Source organism: Coregonus clupeaformis, chromosome 29, assembly GCF_020615455.1.
Source record: "Coregonus clupeaformis isolate EN_2021a chromosome 29, ASM2061545v1, whole genome shotgun sequence".
Classification (NCBI taxonomy): domain Eukaryota; kingdom Metazoa; phylum Chordata; class Actinopteri; order Salmoniformes; family Salmonidae; genus Coregonus; species Coregonus clupeaformis.
In genome coordinates, this window is record NC_059220.1 from 11,389,367 (window position 1) to 11,406,097 (window position 16,731).

General features: G+C 45.0%; 1 protein-coding gene across 1 annotated transcript in view; it reads left to right on the plus strand.

Moving 5' to 3' along the window:
• The window catches only part of LOC121544259 (stAR-related lipid transfer protein 9), a 65,219-nt gene extending 49,255 nt beyond the window's left edge, over positions 1–15,964 (plus strand). Inside the window, exons 21-33 of the mRNA XM_045209049.1 lie at positions 1,238–1,455; positions 1,600–2,560; positions 2,685–10,733; positions 10,848–11,063; positions 11,242–11,425; positions 11,698–11,844; positions 12,451–12,559; positions 12,840–13,006; positions 13,122–13,186; positions 13,386–13,588; positions 13,826–13,905; positions 14,210–14,368; positions 14,616–15,964. Of these exons, the coding sequence (XP_045064984.1) occupies positions 1,238–1,455; positions 1,600–2,560; positions 2,685–10,733; positions 10,848–11,063; positions 11,242–11,425; positions 11,698–11,844; positions 12,451–12,559; positions 12,840–13,006; positions 13,122–13,186; positions 13,386–13,588; positions 13,826–13,905; positions 14,210–14,368; positions 14,616–14,720 (10,663 nt within the window). The 3' untranslated portion in view covers positions 14,721–15,964. The remainder of the gene's footprint in view (positions 1–1,237; positions 1,456–1,599; positions 2,561–2,684; positions 10,734–10,847; positions 11,064–11,241; positions 11,426–11,697; positions 11,845–12,450; positions 12,560–12,839; positions 13,007–13,121; positions 13,187–13,385; positions 13,589–13,825; positions 13,906–14,209; positions 14,369–14,615) is intronic.
• The last annotated feature ends 767 nt before the right edge of the window (positions 15,965–16,731 follow it).

Consider the following 16,731-nt stretch of genomic DNA (forward strand, 5'->3'; position numbering starts at 1 on the left):
CTTAAATGGCTTTACAACTTCTAAGCCATGGAACCTCAGTTGGCACACATCATGTCCGACCGCATTGAAGTGTCTGGCTGCAGGGGACTTCTCGTCACCAGTTCTGATGTTGCTCTTGTGCTCTGTAATAATATTACTTTCAATTCTCTCTTAGACTTTCCAACATAATAGCCACATAGGCACTTCAGTAAATAGACCACACATTTTCATTTTACAGGAAATTCTACCCCTGACATACATTTGATTTCCTGTATGAGGGTGAAGAAAGAAATTACCCTTGATTATTGCATTAGTTCACACAATTATGACATGGAAACTTGCCTGAGGGGAGGGTAGATTCTGATGGGGGTACATATTAATCTGCGCTTACCAGGCTGTCCCTTAGGTTTCTAGCATGTTTAAAAACGAATCGAGGGATATTCTGAAAAGCCCGGCCCATACACAGAACATGCCAATGCTTTTTAATGGAGGATTTAACAGCCTGAGGAGGGGAATACGTAGAAAAAAATACAGTAGCCTGATCATTAGGAGGGGCAGGTTTATGAGTCAATAAGCTGTCCCCGTGTAACATTGCGTACTTTAGAAACACAGTTATCCAACAACTTCTTATCATAACCCTTGGAGGCAAACCGATCGCACAAGGTGGTGGCTTGTTTTTCTAATTAATCGTCAGCAATACATATTGTTCTGACCCTCAGCAGGTGGCTGTAAGGTAGACTATTGTGTAAGAGTAGACGGATGGTAACTTGAATAATGCAGAAAATTGTTTATATTCGTCTTCTTGCGATACATGGTGGTCTGAAGTCCATTGTCTTTGCTAACCAGTACATCCTCATTGGATTCGAGAGTGAATTTCATAGTAGGCAACCTCGAATTAATGTACAGTCTGAACTCTTCCAATTGCTCATATGTCCCACTCCAAATTTAAAAAACATCATCAATGTAACGGAACCAACATTTCAAAAGGGGGAAAAACGAATTACCATTATAAACAAATCTTCTTAAAACTTCCCCATGAATAAATCTGCGGAATTAGGTGTGAATGGGGACCCCAATGCAGTGCCCTGTTACTGGATGTAGAAAACATTCTCAAGCTTAATGTAGTTTTTGGTTAACACCGCTTGAGCCAGTTCACATAAAAAATCAGTGGGGGGGCCCTGTTCATCTCTCTTGTCTACCTCAAAGTACAATTGTCATATATGTGTGAAATATTATGTGAGTATCTGTATGTGAACAGGGCTGGAGGAGAGGCAGTCCAGGGGCAGACGGGTGAATGTGAGGCTGAGGGTAAGGAGCCTCCCCTCAGGCAGCAGTGTGTTGAGGACCAGGTGAGGTGCGTGGAGGAGCGGCGGGGGTATGTGGAGTGTCTACGCCAGGAGATCCAGACTGAACAGAGACTAGCTGAGAGAGATCTGGAGAGAGAACAGGCACATCTGAGACAACAACACACTGACAGTGAGTACACCTCTACTTTCATATAGACTACAGTACTCTATACATAGCGTATACTATATGTGTGTCTGTAGAATTAAGTTAAACAAAGAAATGATCACTTTTTGTATGTGCATGTTAAATATGTTCTGTTTCCTCTGTCTTCAGTCCTGCAGTGGATCTTACAAGAGAAGCAGCGTCTGGCAGCTATAACGTTAGAGGAAAGAGGAACTCAGGAGTTTGGTGTACAGACTGATCCTATACCAGCTGATCCTATACCAACTGATCCTATACCAGCTGATCCTATACCAACTGATCCTATACCAACTGATCCTATACCAGCTGATCCTATACCAACTGATCCTATACCAGCTGATCCTATACCAGCTGATCCTATACCAACTGATCCTATACCAGCTGATCCTATACCAGCTGATCCTATACCAGCTGATCCTATACCAGCTGATCCTATACCAGCTGATCCTATACCAACTGATCCTATACCAACTGATCCTATACCAGCTGATCCTATACCAGCTGATCCTATACCAGCTGATCCTATACCAGCTGATCCTATACCAACTGATCCTATACCAGCTGATCCTATACCAGCTGATCCTATATCAGCTGATCCTATACCAGCTGATCCTATACCAGCTGATCCTATACCAGCTGATCCTATACCAACTGATCCTATACCAACTGATCCTATACCAACTGATCCTATAGCAGCTCCCATCCTAGACAGCCTGCTAACGGAAGGTTCGGAAGGTTCTGAGGAAGAGTGTGGTCAAACAGTTGTGCCGCCCTCTAAAGTGGTTCTATACAGGAAGAAGGTGGTTCAGGAGGAGCTGTTACGACATCACGCCCTGCGGAGTGCCGCGAGCCGAGTTCGACGCAAAAGGCTGCGCTACCAGCTGGAGAGGATCGCTCGCAAGCGCCATCTACTGGAGGCTAAGAGGGAACTGCAGAGGCTCGAGAAGGCCCTGCCGCCTGGACTAGAGAGCCCTGTGTCTCCTGAGCTGGGGTCCCCCTCAAGGTCAAGAGAACGTCAACCTGTTTTGCGCAGGAATTCTGTCTCATCAGACCTTCTGTCCCGCTTGTACCCCCAACACACCCCAATCTTCAGGTCAGTACAAGTAGGCTAGTCTCACACAAAGATATTTATTCAAGCCAATATTTAGCAGAATGGAATTACACAGACATGTTGTAAATGATAATGTCCTTACCCCTTGTTTTGTTTTCCCCAACAGCCACTTCCTGAAGAGAAATAGACCATCTGAACTGACATTTGGATCCATCGGCTCCAGGCAGTGGGTGTCTGATGAATGTCTTCCACGCGAGAGGATGAGGAGTCGCTCCAACACGTTCTCCTCAGGAACAGGACACAGTAGACAGGTGCAGGGGTACAGGAGCAGAGCCAGCTCCTCAGAGAACCTCAAGCCGCCTGTGAAGGCGGAGGAGGAGGCTCTAGTTCAGCTGCCATGTCATGAAAGACCAGAGAGGAAACCACTGCTTCCAAAACGCGGACTTGAACTTACATTCAAGAACAATCAGAACCCAGCACAATCACAAAATGGAGGAACTCTACAGTCAAGCAGTAATGTCATCATCAAGGGACCAACAGTTACAGTAAGCAAATCTAGCAGTCAGACTCAGCGGGCTCCATGTCAGGGAGTGAAGAGCCTTCCCCGTGGTAGTAGGAAGGGCTTGGAGACCATCTGTAAGGTCTTATCACGCTCAGTCGGTCCTGGGATAAAGACAGCGTTGGCCAGGGTGTTTAGAAAAACACCATCAGGACTGGGTATTGGAGGCAGAGTGACCAAGCCTAGCGGTAAAACAGCAAGCCGATTTCACTGGAAACAAAAGCGAGGTGTAGAAGATGCCAAGATGAGCAGGAAGAAATGCATAATGAAAACAACTGTCTCATGTGAGGACCTTGATCAGAATACTCCTTCACATGATTGTAGGTGGAGACAAAGACAGTGGCGTAGTGCAGAGACTCTGATGAACCAGGCTAGCACCCTAAGGTGGATGGAGAGACCGCAGGGATTGGGACTGGCAGGATCGGAGGAGTTTGACTGTGAGGAAGAAGAAAAGGGGGAAGAGGAGGTTGGGGGTGACCACTCCTCAGACTGTGACAGCTTGTTCTCTGTGGACTCCCTGTCCTCGGTCTACGCCACAGCCCTGGCAGAGCAGCTGAAGCAGGAGGAGGCTATCCAGAGCAAAGGAGAGAGCGAAGACAGTCAGATGTCGAAGGACTCACTGGCTATGGAGAGCAGAAGGAAGCATATTGCAGCAAGGCCGGCACAGAGACGGACTGGGGTAGTACCCAGTCACTCTGTGGTGAGGGGTTTTCTCAATCTCTCGATTGGAAAAACTATAAACATGGCATCAGAGATTCAGCCAACTGAAGAGGGAAGAGAAGACATTGGGAAACCTAATGAAATGCCAGCAGAGGCTTACTGGAGCCATCGTAGTGGTCCTAAAACCCGAGTCAATAAAGCAACCGGAGCAACAAGGGAATCACTGTACCAGAAGCAGCCAGCGACAGAACCCAGGTGTAGAGACCCTGTATCAAAGCTGAGTGAAGAGCTTGGGCACGTCCACACCGTGTTGACCAGCAGCCCTCACTCTCCGAGCAGCTGTAGTGTGAGGGAACCAGAGAGTTTGCTAATGCTTACAGACGCATGGTCCTCCAATGATGCAGCAGATAGTCCTAGGATACCTAGGGACACTGCCATGTTGAGGAGGAGGATGGTGTTTAGTCATGGTGCGTTGGACAGCAGCAGTAGTCCCAGTGTGGATCTGTCTGACTGTCGGAGTGGATTTGGATCAACTGGATCCCATAGCTCCACATCTACCGACGGCACAGAGGAAGAACATGTTCCAGTAGAGGAACGAAGACTTGGGGTTTCAACTGATACTTTGAATTTCCCTGATTCTCAGCTTCTCCAAATGTCAGCGCCACATGTCATGATGCCATTGAGTCATGAGGCGGTGTGTTGCAAAGACTATTTTGAACGTCAGTTAGTCAGTTCAGAAGGTTTGCTGAAGGGATCTATTAATGATCCAGGCTTCCGCCAAAATCAAAGTAGAGATGTCTCATCAGAGCTTCCTTCACCTAGATCTGCATGTGCTCCAACCATTGACTATAAGATTCAACATACCCCATCAACATCAACATTGGAGGCTGACATTTTTCATGGGCCTCAGATGCAGCCGGTCACATTATCTCCAGAAGTGATGTTTGTGGGAGTGGCAGACCTAACAAACTACACTGATGCTTGTTTGTCTACCTACAGTCATCAGTCAAAAGCCAGTCTGTTAACTTACCCTAAAACTGAAGGTGAGATGTTGAATGAGACATCTGACATCGAAAGTGCCCCAAATAATTATTCTGAAGATAATGAACTATGCAATGTAGATGGAGACATGGAAGAAGTCAAAGATGAGGAGTTTTGCGAAGCAAGCAATACCAAATACATATCACCTGAAAGTGAGTTTAAAATGCTGCAAAAGCTTGAAGCCAAAGTCACAGAGCAGGACTGTGTGTTGCCAGAGCACAAGTTTTTCAAAGCGTCTTATAACAATTCCATAAAGAGGAACAAAGGCCTGCAGGACAGTTTCATTGGCAGCTTGAAAATTCCAAAGAGCAGCAACGGAGGGGACTTCTTAGCGTTCTCCACTGTAACAGTGAAGAACAGCCAGGAAGTTATTTCACCAGACGACAACAATAACACCAGTGAATTAAAAGACAAACAAACTTCCTCTGCAGTCGATTCATTTAAACTAAATCTGGGCTGCAATGAAGGTCATATCCAACGAGATACCTCTGCTTTAGTAGCAATGTCAGTGTCTGTGCACATATCCCATGAAAATCTCTCTCCGTGTGGCCATAAAACCATTGACACGGGGGGCCATAAAAAGACTCCTTTTGGAGAGAAGGCCGTTATTGAAAAGAGAAGAGAAGTAGAACGAGGTGAAGAAAGAGAAGTTCAAGGGTGGGGTGAAAAGCTAAACTCAGATAGCAAGAGAAGAGACGTAGAGAATGGTAGATGGGGACATCACCATGGCGATAGTAACTGTAGTTCATCAGATCAGCGAATCTCAGAGGTGATGAAGGAGAATATGAGGATGTCACTTATAGATGGGGGTGGAGACAACAGTAACAGTGAACTGGACAGTCAAAGTAGTCAAATCCTTAATGCCTTGCCAACAAGTAATCCTAACAAATGCGATTCACCAAAGGATCTACAAGCAGTGGAGGATCATCAAGTAGCTGATGATCCACTGGTAATCATTAAGCCAGGCTCTTGTTCGACATCAGAAAAGTCTTGTATCGGTTCTGAGATGCTAAGAATGGACAACACGACAGACATGGAAAACGTGAGCCAAGGAAAGGATCTTAGACTCTCTACTTCCATCAAATTAAATTATATGAATCAACCAAGTTTCATAACCAAAGGGAATGATCCAGACAGTAGGACAAATATCTCCTCAGAGTTCCAGTTAAGTCAGAGCTTTCAAGAGAACGTGAGAGAAGTGCAACTGAAAAATGGGATAACTGATGTTGATGCAAGGGGATACAAGGGTCAGGATGCTTCTGGCTGTTCTGTCATTACACCGAATGCAAGTGTCAATTCTGGTGCAGCATCTTTCACTGTTAAAAGCCATGAGCTCCAATTAAGTCTGGCATTGAACAACCAAGGTATACCTGACTACATCAACAAGCCTGTACTGTTACCAATGGGATGTTCTTCAAGGTCTACTTCCACTTCCACCGCACCCAAAGAATTATTACTTTCTCAAGGGAAAGTGTTTGAAAGGGATGTCCCTTTTTCACATATGGAGAACATAAAGAAACAAACGGGTCCTGAGATATATCATCCTCATCATACCTGTCTTGGTAATAACGATAAACAAACTGTCCACCAGTGTGGTTCACCTGAGCAAACCCTGAAACCTAGTGCTCTACAACCTCTCCAGAACTGCCCAGGAACAGTGTCCTCAGTGACTACACCACCAAATATGGCCTTTGCACATGCAAGGGACTTCATAATGGATTCAGAATATGAGGTTCAAGGCAAAAGCAAGAACCAATGCAAATTGACCTCAACGGGTGCAAGTGGACAGCTTTACTTAAATGATCGTCATCAGCATGCAGCTGTAGATTCACTCTCTGACAAAAGCGGACATCAATGTACACCAGAAAACATTGAGAAGCACCACAACAGTCAACCACTCTCAAATAATTTATGTGAATCACAGAAGCTAGAGGAGAAAGGCAGAAATCACGTTGAGGTCAGAAAAGAGCTCCAAAAAGACACTCCCTATTCCACAAATCTGAGTCAGGAACTACCACAGTCAAAGTGTTCACTGAGTCAGGAAGTACAACAGTCAAAGTACTCACTGAGTCAGGAAGTACATCAGTCAAAGTACTCACTGAGTCAGGAAGTACAACAGTCAAAGTACTCACTGAGTCAGGAAGTACAACAGTCAAAGTGTTCACTGAGTCAGGAAGTACAACAGTCAAAGTGCTCACTGAGTCAGGAAGTACAACAGTCAAAGTGCTCACTGAGTCAGGAAGTACAACAGTCAAAGTGCTCACTGAGTCAGGAAGTACAACAGTCAAAGTGCTCACTGAGTCAGGAAGTACAACAGTCAAAGTGTTCACTGAGTCAGGAAGTACAACAGTCAAAGTGCTCACTGAGTCAGGAAGTACCACAGTCAAAATGCTCATCTGAAACTCATGTAGACAAATTTCATAAGACTTGTGTGACCGTTGATCCTGATCCTAAAAAGAAACATCCCAGTGTAAAACACAAAAAATGCCACTTTGAAAAATGGCTGAAGGCTCAGTGCAATGTGAGCAACTTTGCCTCTGACAATACCAAAGATTGCCAAATGGCTCAAAATGAAGAAGGGTCAATGACTGATGGACCACTGGCAAAATCTCCTGTAACCTTGTTTGACGTACCAAGTAGAATAAATAGTATTGGATCTTCATCCCAAATAACACATGGAAGTAGTGATGCTAATATGAAGATATTGGGTGACATTTGCAGAGATATCATGTCCAGAGAGGGAAATACCAAAACATCTAATTACAGGCAACCCCATCAGTTCAGTGGCAGTAGTGTTGTTCACTGCAAAAAGGGAAAATCCAAGAGGTTCAGAAGGTCCAAAGCCCAGGCACCTCCTAGCCCATCCTCTGACTCCACACTCAAGTCTTCCTCAGACGAAGAAGATAAAATCCCTCCCAAGTTGCATCGAAACAGGTCTTCATCAACAAGAATTAAGTCAGGAACTCAAACTAATGGGAAACTAGAGGAGATCATTCAATGCAATGGTGCCGCAATTTCTCCAGTCAAAAGACAATCACCACAGTCAAAAGACAATCAGACTATGGAAGCTTGTACTGCCCGGACCCCATGTAAATATGATGGTAAAGCTGGAGTTGGCATCGGTTTGAGTCAGAAAGAACACAGCCCCAATGGACAATCAGCACATGCTCTTGCAATGGAGAAAATGACCAATCGGGAGAAAATCATGTCTTCCAGTATCAAAGAAACTGAGATGTCACACTACACACCAAAGACTCAGGATTCTCCAATGCATTTTGCCTCCATCGACATCAATCCCTTTGCTCCTCAATGGCAAGAAGAAGAGCCAAACCAAAGCTGCTACAAGAACCAGGTATTTGGAAGTGCTGCATTTGGAGGTGCTGCATTTGGAAGTGCTACATTTGGAAGTGCTGCATTTGGAAGTGCTGCTGACATTTCTTGCAAATCACCCCTGCTGGATGCCACTGACAAACGCATCACTAGATGCCACAGTGTCGACAATGGTTTAAACGTGCAGAACTCTCCTTTCAACTCCCACCTGAGCACTTACGCCAACAACAAGGGACTCTCCAGCAACCTGAGCAGCATGGAGGAAAATTTCAAAGATCAAATGTCCCCCAACGCCCATCTGAAAGGACGTACTAACCAAGTCTCTGGTGTTGACGATCACAATTATCAACTGACCCAGACCATGAGCTGTATCTCATCTTCTTGCTACGATGTATCTGGAGATCTTGGTAACAGCACTGGCCAAGTGGATGAGATCATGTTGGTTTATGACTCTTCAGAGCAGGAGTCTCAGGGTAATGGGTTTCAAAGGTCTGAAACACACACCACATGTGACCACAGCACCCAGACAACCTTGACTCAAGAAACCATGACTCAGACAACGATCAACCATGGTGATCTACAGAGGAGAAACAACCGTCTCAGAAAGAGCAGCACTCAGGTACCAGTGTCTCAGAAGACCACAGAGGCCTGTAGAGAGACCTTCACATGGGCCAGCCTTCAGAACATGTCTGAGCATCTCTCACAGCTGATAGTCAACACCTCTGATCTTCTGGGGAATGTTCAGGGTATGAGGTCTGGCGATAGCCTCAAACATAGCCTGACAGGAAATGTTAAATCTTCATCTCATCTGTACTCCTCCAAAGATTGGACAAAGAGAGACTGCTCAACCCAAACTGCAGTAGATATTGGGATCCAGACCGAAAGGACTTCAACACCCGTTCAAGACAAAATGTCTATACACCAAACTCTGTCCACAGAGAGGTCCAAAGCCCATGAAGTTAATGTGATAGTCAAAGTGATTGGCTCAGAAGTTTTCAATGTGTCACAAGAGAAGGGGCTTCCCCTTCAACATCAACTCAAGAACAAGCCCAATGATAATATTCAGAGCATGCCTGACCTGCGACTCAATGGCTCCACTGTTAACCAAAGATCTATCTTGGAACCAGAGAGTCTCCTGCACAAAGTCCCTTCCATGGAGACTGTTCAACGTCACAATCATTCAAATCCTCCCATTCGTCATAGAAGCAATGAGGACTGCCAACCTGAAAGAGTGTCCTCCTCCAAAAGCATGGGAGTCTCTGAAGTCTGCAATCATTTGTCAGAAATACTCAGACCAGAAAGACAGAATGTCTTGAGAAGGAGTGACCCAGGAATAGGCTATAGAAAACAAGTGAGCTTCACAGACCGTGCATGCTCACCCATTCTCACTGTGGGTCCCAGGGCTGGTTCCAACCAGAGCAGAAGAATGTATTTACAGAGTCTCCAAGAAGAACAGAAGTTTGAGATGCAAAATAGAAGTAAAGAACACATTTCGGACCGAAAGGAGTGCCAGTCAACACCTTGTTTAAGTTACAGCGGACAGAAAACATGCATGTCTTTCACAAAGAATGATAAGATATCAGGACATGACTCCCTTCATCTGTCTGAGAAGCCTTGTGATAACTCCACCACAAAATCTATGGGATTGATATCCCTGGAGAATGTGAGTGCCGTCAGCCATTCAAGCCCAAACGGGTCTGATGGATACTCAGAAAGTCTTAGTTCGCCCATTGATGAATACATCCACAAGGAAACCAGCATTGTCATCCACGAAGAAGAAAGGGAAATGAGTGTATGGCACAAAACCAGCCAAAGTCCAAGATGGTCCCTTCCTTCTGTTCTAAGCAGTAATGGAGTCACTATGCAGAACCACACCTCTCTCATCTTTAGTCAGACTAGTGAGTCCAAACAGGAGGAGAAATCAATCTCTACTTTTGGAGATCAACTAAGCTACAGGAGACATTCAATAGATTACCACAACAGTAGATCATCAGAGCGTCCAGTGGAGCACTTCACTGGTGCTTATGAACATTCCCCTATCAGTGACAACACCATCCATGTTCAGGAGGATGACATGGTGTCATTGTCCCCAAGTGAGTGCAACACAGACATCCTAGTGAACACCAACCCAGTCACCCACACTTCCAACTTCCAACACCAACACTCCCCACAGCAGCTAGATCACCAGCGGCTCCCTGAGGACCTACCTGTGCACAACAAGTTCACCAACTGGTCTGGTATCAGCCAGCATCCCTCTGAGATAAGACGGACCAATAGTTTAATGAAACCAGCCATGTATCTACCCACTGGTCATGAAGCACAGAGGAACCATCCAGAGTGGGCTGAGCTGGAGAGCCAGGAGTCAAAGTCCAGCTTGAGTCCAAAGTCCATGTTCCATAAGGACAAGAAGACAAGGGAGATAGAGAGACTGCGTAAGGAGCGAGAGCAGGTCATGGCTACGGTTCAACTGAACATGAACCCTCATCATCTGACCGTGGAGCTGACTGAAGCCAAGCTGCACTATGGTCTGGGAGAGACGGACATGCAGTTAAAGTTGTTGACATCTGGAGGAACCAAGGAGGAGGAACCGTCCCCTGTCCATACCAAACAGCAGCTCTATGACCGGTAAGGCTAAATGGCCCTAAAGATGTGATTGTGTTGATATTATGATGTAATTAGATCAATTTAAAATGGTAGTTTATAAAATGTAAATTTTTCCATATGTTCCTCTTGTATCAGGCACCGGAGGAGCATTGAGAGTTTGAGGAAGGAGAGGGAAGCTCAGCTTCAGACCAGCCGTAGGGCTCGCAGCCTTAGCCCCAGCAAGCACCACTCCACCCGGTCCCATCCTCAACCCAGATCCCCTCCTCAAAAAGCCTCCAGAGTTTCAGCCCTGCCCATTCGTCGCAGAGACTACCTTCAACAGTTCCGACAGGAGGTAGTGACAAGCAGCATGTAAGACACTCCACAATAAGTCACATTTTTGTTTTGATTATTTCTACTTTGCTCAACAGTTTTCCATGTCCAATTCTCACATTTTGTGACAAATATTATTCTAAAAAGGACTATATACAGTTATTGATTGATTGATTAATAAATTGATTGATTGTAAATCTGCCTTGTCTTTCCCCAGGATCCCAGATCCACCCAGAGGAGAGGGTGAATATCCCTCTGAGATAGAGCAGCTTCTGCGTGACTATGGCCGTGCCCGTGAGGAGGCCATGACTGAGATAGCCCGTGCACGGGAACGGCTCCGCAAGAGGACAGAGCAGGAGAAGAGACGACTCCAGCAACAGGCTCTGTCTCAGATGGTCAAGGTTAGTCACAGCAAGAAGTCAAAGTTTCACAGTTGAAAGCCCAAGATGTATTCAGCATATTTTCTCCATAGATTTGTATTACTTTTTAAAATCCTGTCACCTCCCATTCACTAGAAGGCGGAGCTCTTTTTCATGGATCCAGCTCGAAGGACCATGAAAGAAAACTCCACCTCATAGTCAGAGACTTAGGTTGTCCTCTGATCAGTTGCTGTTTTCCTAAAACATATCTTTCTCTCTTCTTCTCTGTCAACTGATCATTTATTCACATTTAGGATGACTTGCAGTATCGGACCAGAGTCAGCAGCAGTACACTGTGCACTGGGTCGAGTCTGAGCCTATCCTCTGGACCAACCTCTGGCTACAACAGTGGGAACACAGCTCAGCTGAAGGATGGCAGTAGACCCTCACTGACACTGCAGGTACTGTACTAGTCTTTGAAGATGTTCTTTGCTGCTTTCTTAAGCCCAGGGACTGCACTTGAAAACTAGCCAGCTGGCTAAAACAGGCACATTTACAGTAATGATGATTAATTTGCACTGTCCCTGAAATAATACATTCAATAAAGTAAAGTAAAGCCTAATTGCTGGTTTATAGTTCATTTGACAACAGGTCTATAGAGCACAACACACTTAGAAAAAAGGGTTCCAAAAGGGTTCTTCCGCTTTCCCTATAGCAGAACCCTTTTTGGTTCTACCTGGAACTGAAAGGGTTCTACCGGGAACCAAAAAGGGTTCTTCAAATGATTCTCCTATGGGGACAGCCGAAGAACCCTTTTAGGTTTTAGATGGCACCTTTTTTTCTAAGTGTGTAGAATATCATATATATCTATGGACAGTCGGTAGACTTACTGTAAACGAAGCTTTAGGGTGTTGAAACTTACAGCAAACTATATTCACTGTGGTGCAATGCATCAGATTATTGTTTATTCAGTGTGTCAATGTGTTTGTATCCATCCCTATTCAAGTAAACCAGGAATAATTAAACAGCCCTAATGAATTATCTGTGTTGTTTTTGTCTGGTGCCAGGTCACTGGGGTGCTGGGTGAAGGGCTGAATGAGCTGAAGGTCAGGTCTCGCCCTCCCATCTGTAGTTCTCAGAGTGTGAAAACCCAGCGTGCCTGGCTCTCTGCCCAGGGTAAGGACTGACTCACCACCACCAGCCAGCAACCACTCTCCACATCCTCATCTTCATCACACACTCAACTGACTCCAAATGGCTGTTATTTAGTCAGTACAGGATCACTATGAAACAATCATAAGACATTAAAAGGGGGGGTCATACATGCTTATGACAAGTCTTAAATTACATTATAAATGCATCATGCATAATACCTGTAGGCTTTAAGTAAAGTGTTACTGTGTTTTTAATTCCCATTATAACCATGTGTGTGTCTTATCTATTATGTATTGTCTAGATGTATGTCTGGAGCCTGGTGTCTCAGGGTATGACCCTCTGCTGTCATCCTCACCGGCATCTCCTACGAGCCTACGACAGCGCACCGCCTCCTTTGGCTCCGCCTCATCCATATCGACAGCCTATCAGGACTTCACTTCCTGTCTGCTTGGTCGAGCTATGGCTGAGGTACAATTCAAATTAAACTTTATAGAATAACACAAGACAGCAAAAATACACATTTCCAATTCACCTTGGACTATGAACTTGTTAATTGTTGTATGTTTGCTAAAATGTGCCCCAGGTGCGCTTGGCTGCTGCTGGTGACATGGGGAACCTGGTGATGGGGAAAGCTGCAGCTGGTTGGAGGTCAGTTGCATCATGGGTTCTCCTTTATTACATTCAGGTTAACGAATAGTAAACCATGTTAAAACTAGCTACACTCCCAGCAGACAAAACTGGTTGTAATGATGTGATTTCAACCAGCTTTTTCCAATGGGTTTATGTTACAGATTGTGTATTTACAACCTTCCTGTCCTCTCTCTCTCTCTCTCTCTCTCTCTATCAGGTACCAGGGCATGGAGCGAGGTGTCCAGGCCTTCTACAAGCCCTCCTCCAGCCAATCTGTGCACTCCTTCCTGGGGGCGGTGGAGCTGGAGAGGCCCCTGGCCAGCCTGTGGAGCATGGTCCGAGACCACTCCAAGACCCACCTGTACCACGAGGCTGTCCGGTCTGCCTGGACACGACCACTAGATGACAGCACTCAGTTGGGTTTGTCTGCTTCCTGGAGTATAGTATAGAGTTGGAGTTAATTCACTACTTAAAAATGGTGAAAGCCTTCAATGGTGCTGCCCATGCTAAAACACGCTTTGTGTCAAATGCACCATCTGTCTATCTCTATGAGTCAATTCCATTTTACTTCAGTCAATTACTTCCAGGAAGTAAACTGAAATTCAGATTTCAATTGTAATTTTTCCTCATGCTTTTCCATGTGTCTCTCCTCCTCAGTCTACCTGCTGACAGACCCGTCCAGCTGCCACCTCAAACAGCCCAGAGACTTCTGCTGCATCAGCACCCAGTCACAACAGGTCAGTAGGGTCAGAGTTCAGGGGTCAGTCACTTGCTGGACCTGCAGCTGAATTCCAAGTTCCACTTTACCAAGTTTCAATGTTTCAACGTACCAAGTTCAAAGTTTCAACTTACCTGCTCCTTCTAACCAAGAGTTGTTTTAAATGTTCAACTGGAATGAGGGGGACAGAAGACATCCTCATTTCAGGGGCAATGATAGAATGGATTCTTACTGTCCTATAGCTAGGGCCAGGAGTTTTCCTAGCCTTGTCCACAGCAACAGAGACTGACTACTAACTCAGTGCCCTTCTCTCTCTCTCCTAGGATGAGCTGTGTGTGCTGGCCATGCAGTCAGTCTTCGAGGAGTCTCTCCCTCGGCCCAGTGTAGAGGCTGTCCGAGGAGAGATGTTGCCTAGCGCCTGGGTCCTTCAGCCAATCACACGCCACGTCCGAGAGGTCGTCAGGGTCATCTACCTGCTGCAGGTGAGACGGGAACCAGGTTAATATGACAACGTAAAGTGGTCTGAAAAATCACTCAGTCGATAAATCAATCAATCAATTCATAAAAATGATTGATCAATCCAGTTTTACATCAACAGTTGTCACAAAGTTCTTAAGATCACTTTAGATGCAGATATGCCTAATGATTCCTCATCTCACTGTGGAATCTCTCTTATTTTCCTCCTCGTCCTCTTTTCCATCCCTTACTTTTTGTCCTCCTTTGTTTCAGGTGGACCTGGGCACTCCCCTTCCTCAGAGACTGTTGGGATCAGTGGCTAGGAGACAGGCGTCCGTCCTGGCTGAGCTCGACTCCCTTTTCGCTTTGTGGGACTGACAGCTAGGTCAGGGTCATGTTCATTAGGCACCAAAAGGAAGAAAAAAGACTGAAACAAGGAGGGACTACCTGGACTTTTCCAATAAGAAATGCACATTTTATTTTTCCATTGCAATACATGTTGCTACAATGTGCCCTAATGAACATGACCCAGGTCAGCTGTCCAATTAGAACACAGATTTCCGTCTCACATTGCAAAACATTTTGCTACGGTGTGCCCTAAAGAACACGCCCCAAGGTTAAAGGTAGCAGTGAGCACTTAGACAGACATCCTGAATCTGATATGGGACCTGTCTCTCTTGTAATTTGCAATGTATTTACTTGATTGTATTCTTATGAAGAGCACTGATGACATTGATTTTGTGAGACTAAGTATCATGTAGCTTTTTTATATAGGAACATAACTGTGTGTTTTGTGTTTAAAATTGTTAATTGAAGACCTGTGTTTAATATGTTTGAGTGGTCTAGACTGGCTGTCAGGGAGGATTGAGGGTGTGACTCCTATATCTGATCCATGAAACACATCTTACTGTGTTACTGCAACTTCTGACCAGAGTAAACCCAGGCCCTAAAGGTTTACTTCATAATAACACTATAATAACACTGATTTATATATAATGCAGAATGATCATTAGTCTCCTGTTTCCCATTCCTCTATTTAATCTGTTAGCCTCAGTTGTACTACTTTCATAATTACTGATTTATGAAACAAAGTGATCATTAGTCTCCCATTTCACTGTCCTCCCAGCCGATGAACTAACCGCTTTTATAATGACCACTTATTGACATAATTGTTTTCTCCAGCATCCTGTGTTAACGTCCCAAGGCACAGCACACTTTACCAAACTCACTACCCAACCTTTAAAAAGACATCTTATGTGTTTTGTTGATTGTTCAGAACATTATTTTGCTGTAGTTGTAGTATTGCAGTGTCACAGTAAGATGGTCCCCAGGGGAACCAAAGAAGAAGGAACTGATATGAAGGATCTCGTTTCCCCAGGGAAAGAACAATGAAGTAGCCTAGCTAACTGACAAACTTTTTGTACTGAGTTTTATTTTGATCCATACTTTTGTAAGTGGCTTTTATGTGACATAAATGTATACTACCATGTCAATATGTATAAATATTTATGTTTTTATTATGTTCTTTATTTTAATAACATATTTGAATCCTAAAGAAATGCAAGGAGCATATGTTATTTTCCTGTATAAACTTGACATAAAAAAAAAAATTGTACTTCTTCCTTCCAGTATTGGTTTGGCTGTGTAAATATTATGTATTGTCACGCCCTGACTCAGGGGACTCTTATATGTTGAGTCAGGGTGTGGTGTTCTATGTTGTGTTTTCTATGTTGTCATTCTAGTTTGTGTAGATCTATGTTGGCCGGTGTGGTTCCCAATCAGAGGCAGCTGTCGCTCGTTGTCTCTGATTGGGGATCATACATAGGCAGCCTTTTGGCACTCGTTAGTTGTGGGATCTTGTTCCGTGTTTAGGCTAGTTTTGTGTTCAGCCTTTGGACTTCACGTTTGGTTTGGTTTGTTGTTTTGTTATGTGTTTATTCGTTGTAAATAAACATGTATGCATATCACGCTGCGCCTTGGTCTGACCCGTCCTTAAACGAACGTGACAGAAGATCCCACCAAACACGGACCAAGCAGCGTGCCCAGGAGGACCAAACACCCTGGACACAGGTGGGGAAGATTTGGTCTTGGGAGGAGATATTTGCAGGAAAAGGACCCTGGGCGAAGAAGGAGGCCAAGACAGGAGAGGAGCAACGTCAACACAGAAGCCAGCCGGGAGGAAGCCCGACAATTAGCCCCAATAAAACATTTTTGGGGGGCTAAAGGGGTGGTCGGGGAACGTGAGAGAAGAGCCCCCGACCACTGCACCCGGTGGGTTTCCAGGTTGATTCCCTACGACCATGGGAAGAAGAGTGGGAACAGTATTATACTGAGGAGTCGGAGGATGACGACGACGACGATGAGTTTCTGTTCCCTAACTCGTGGGGGC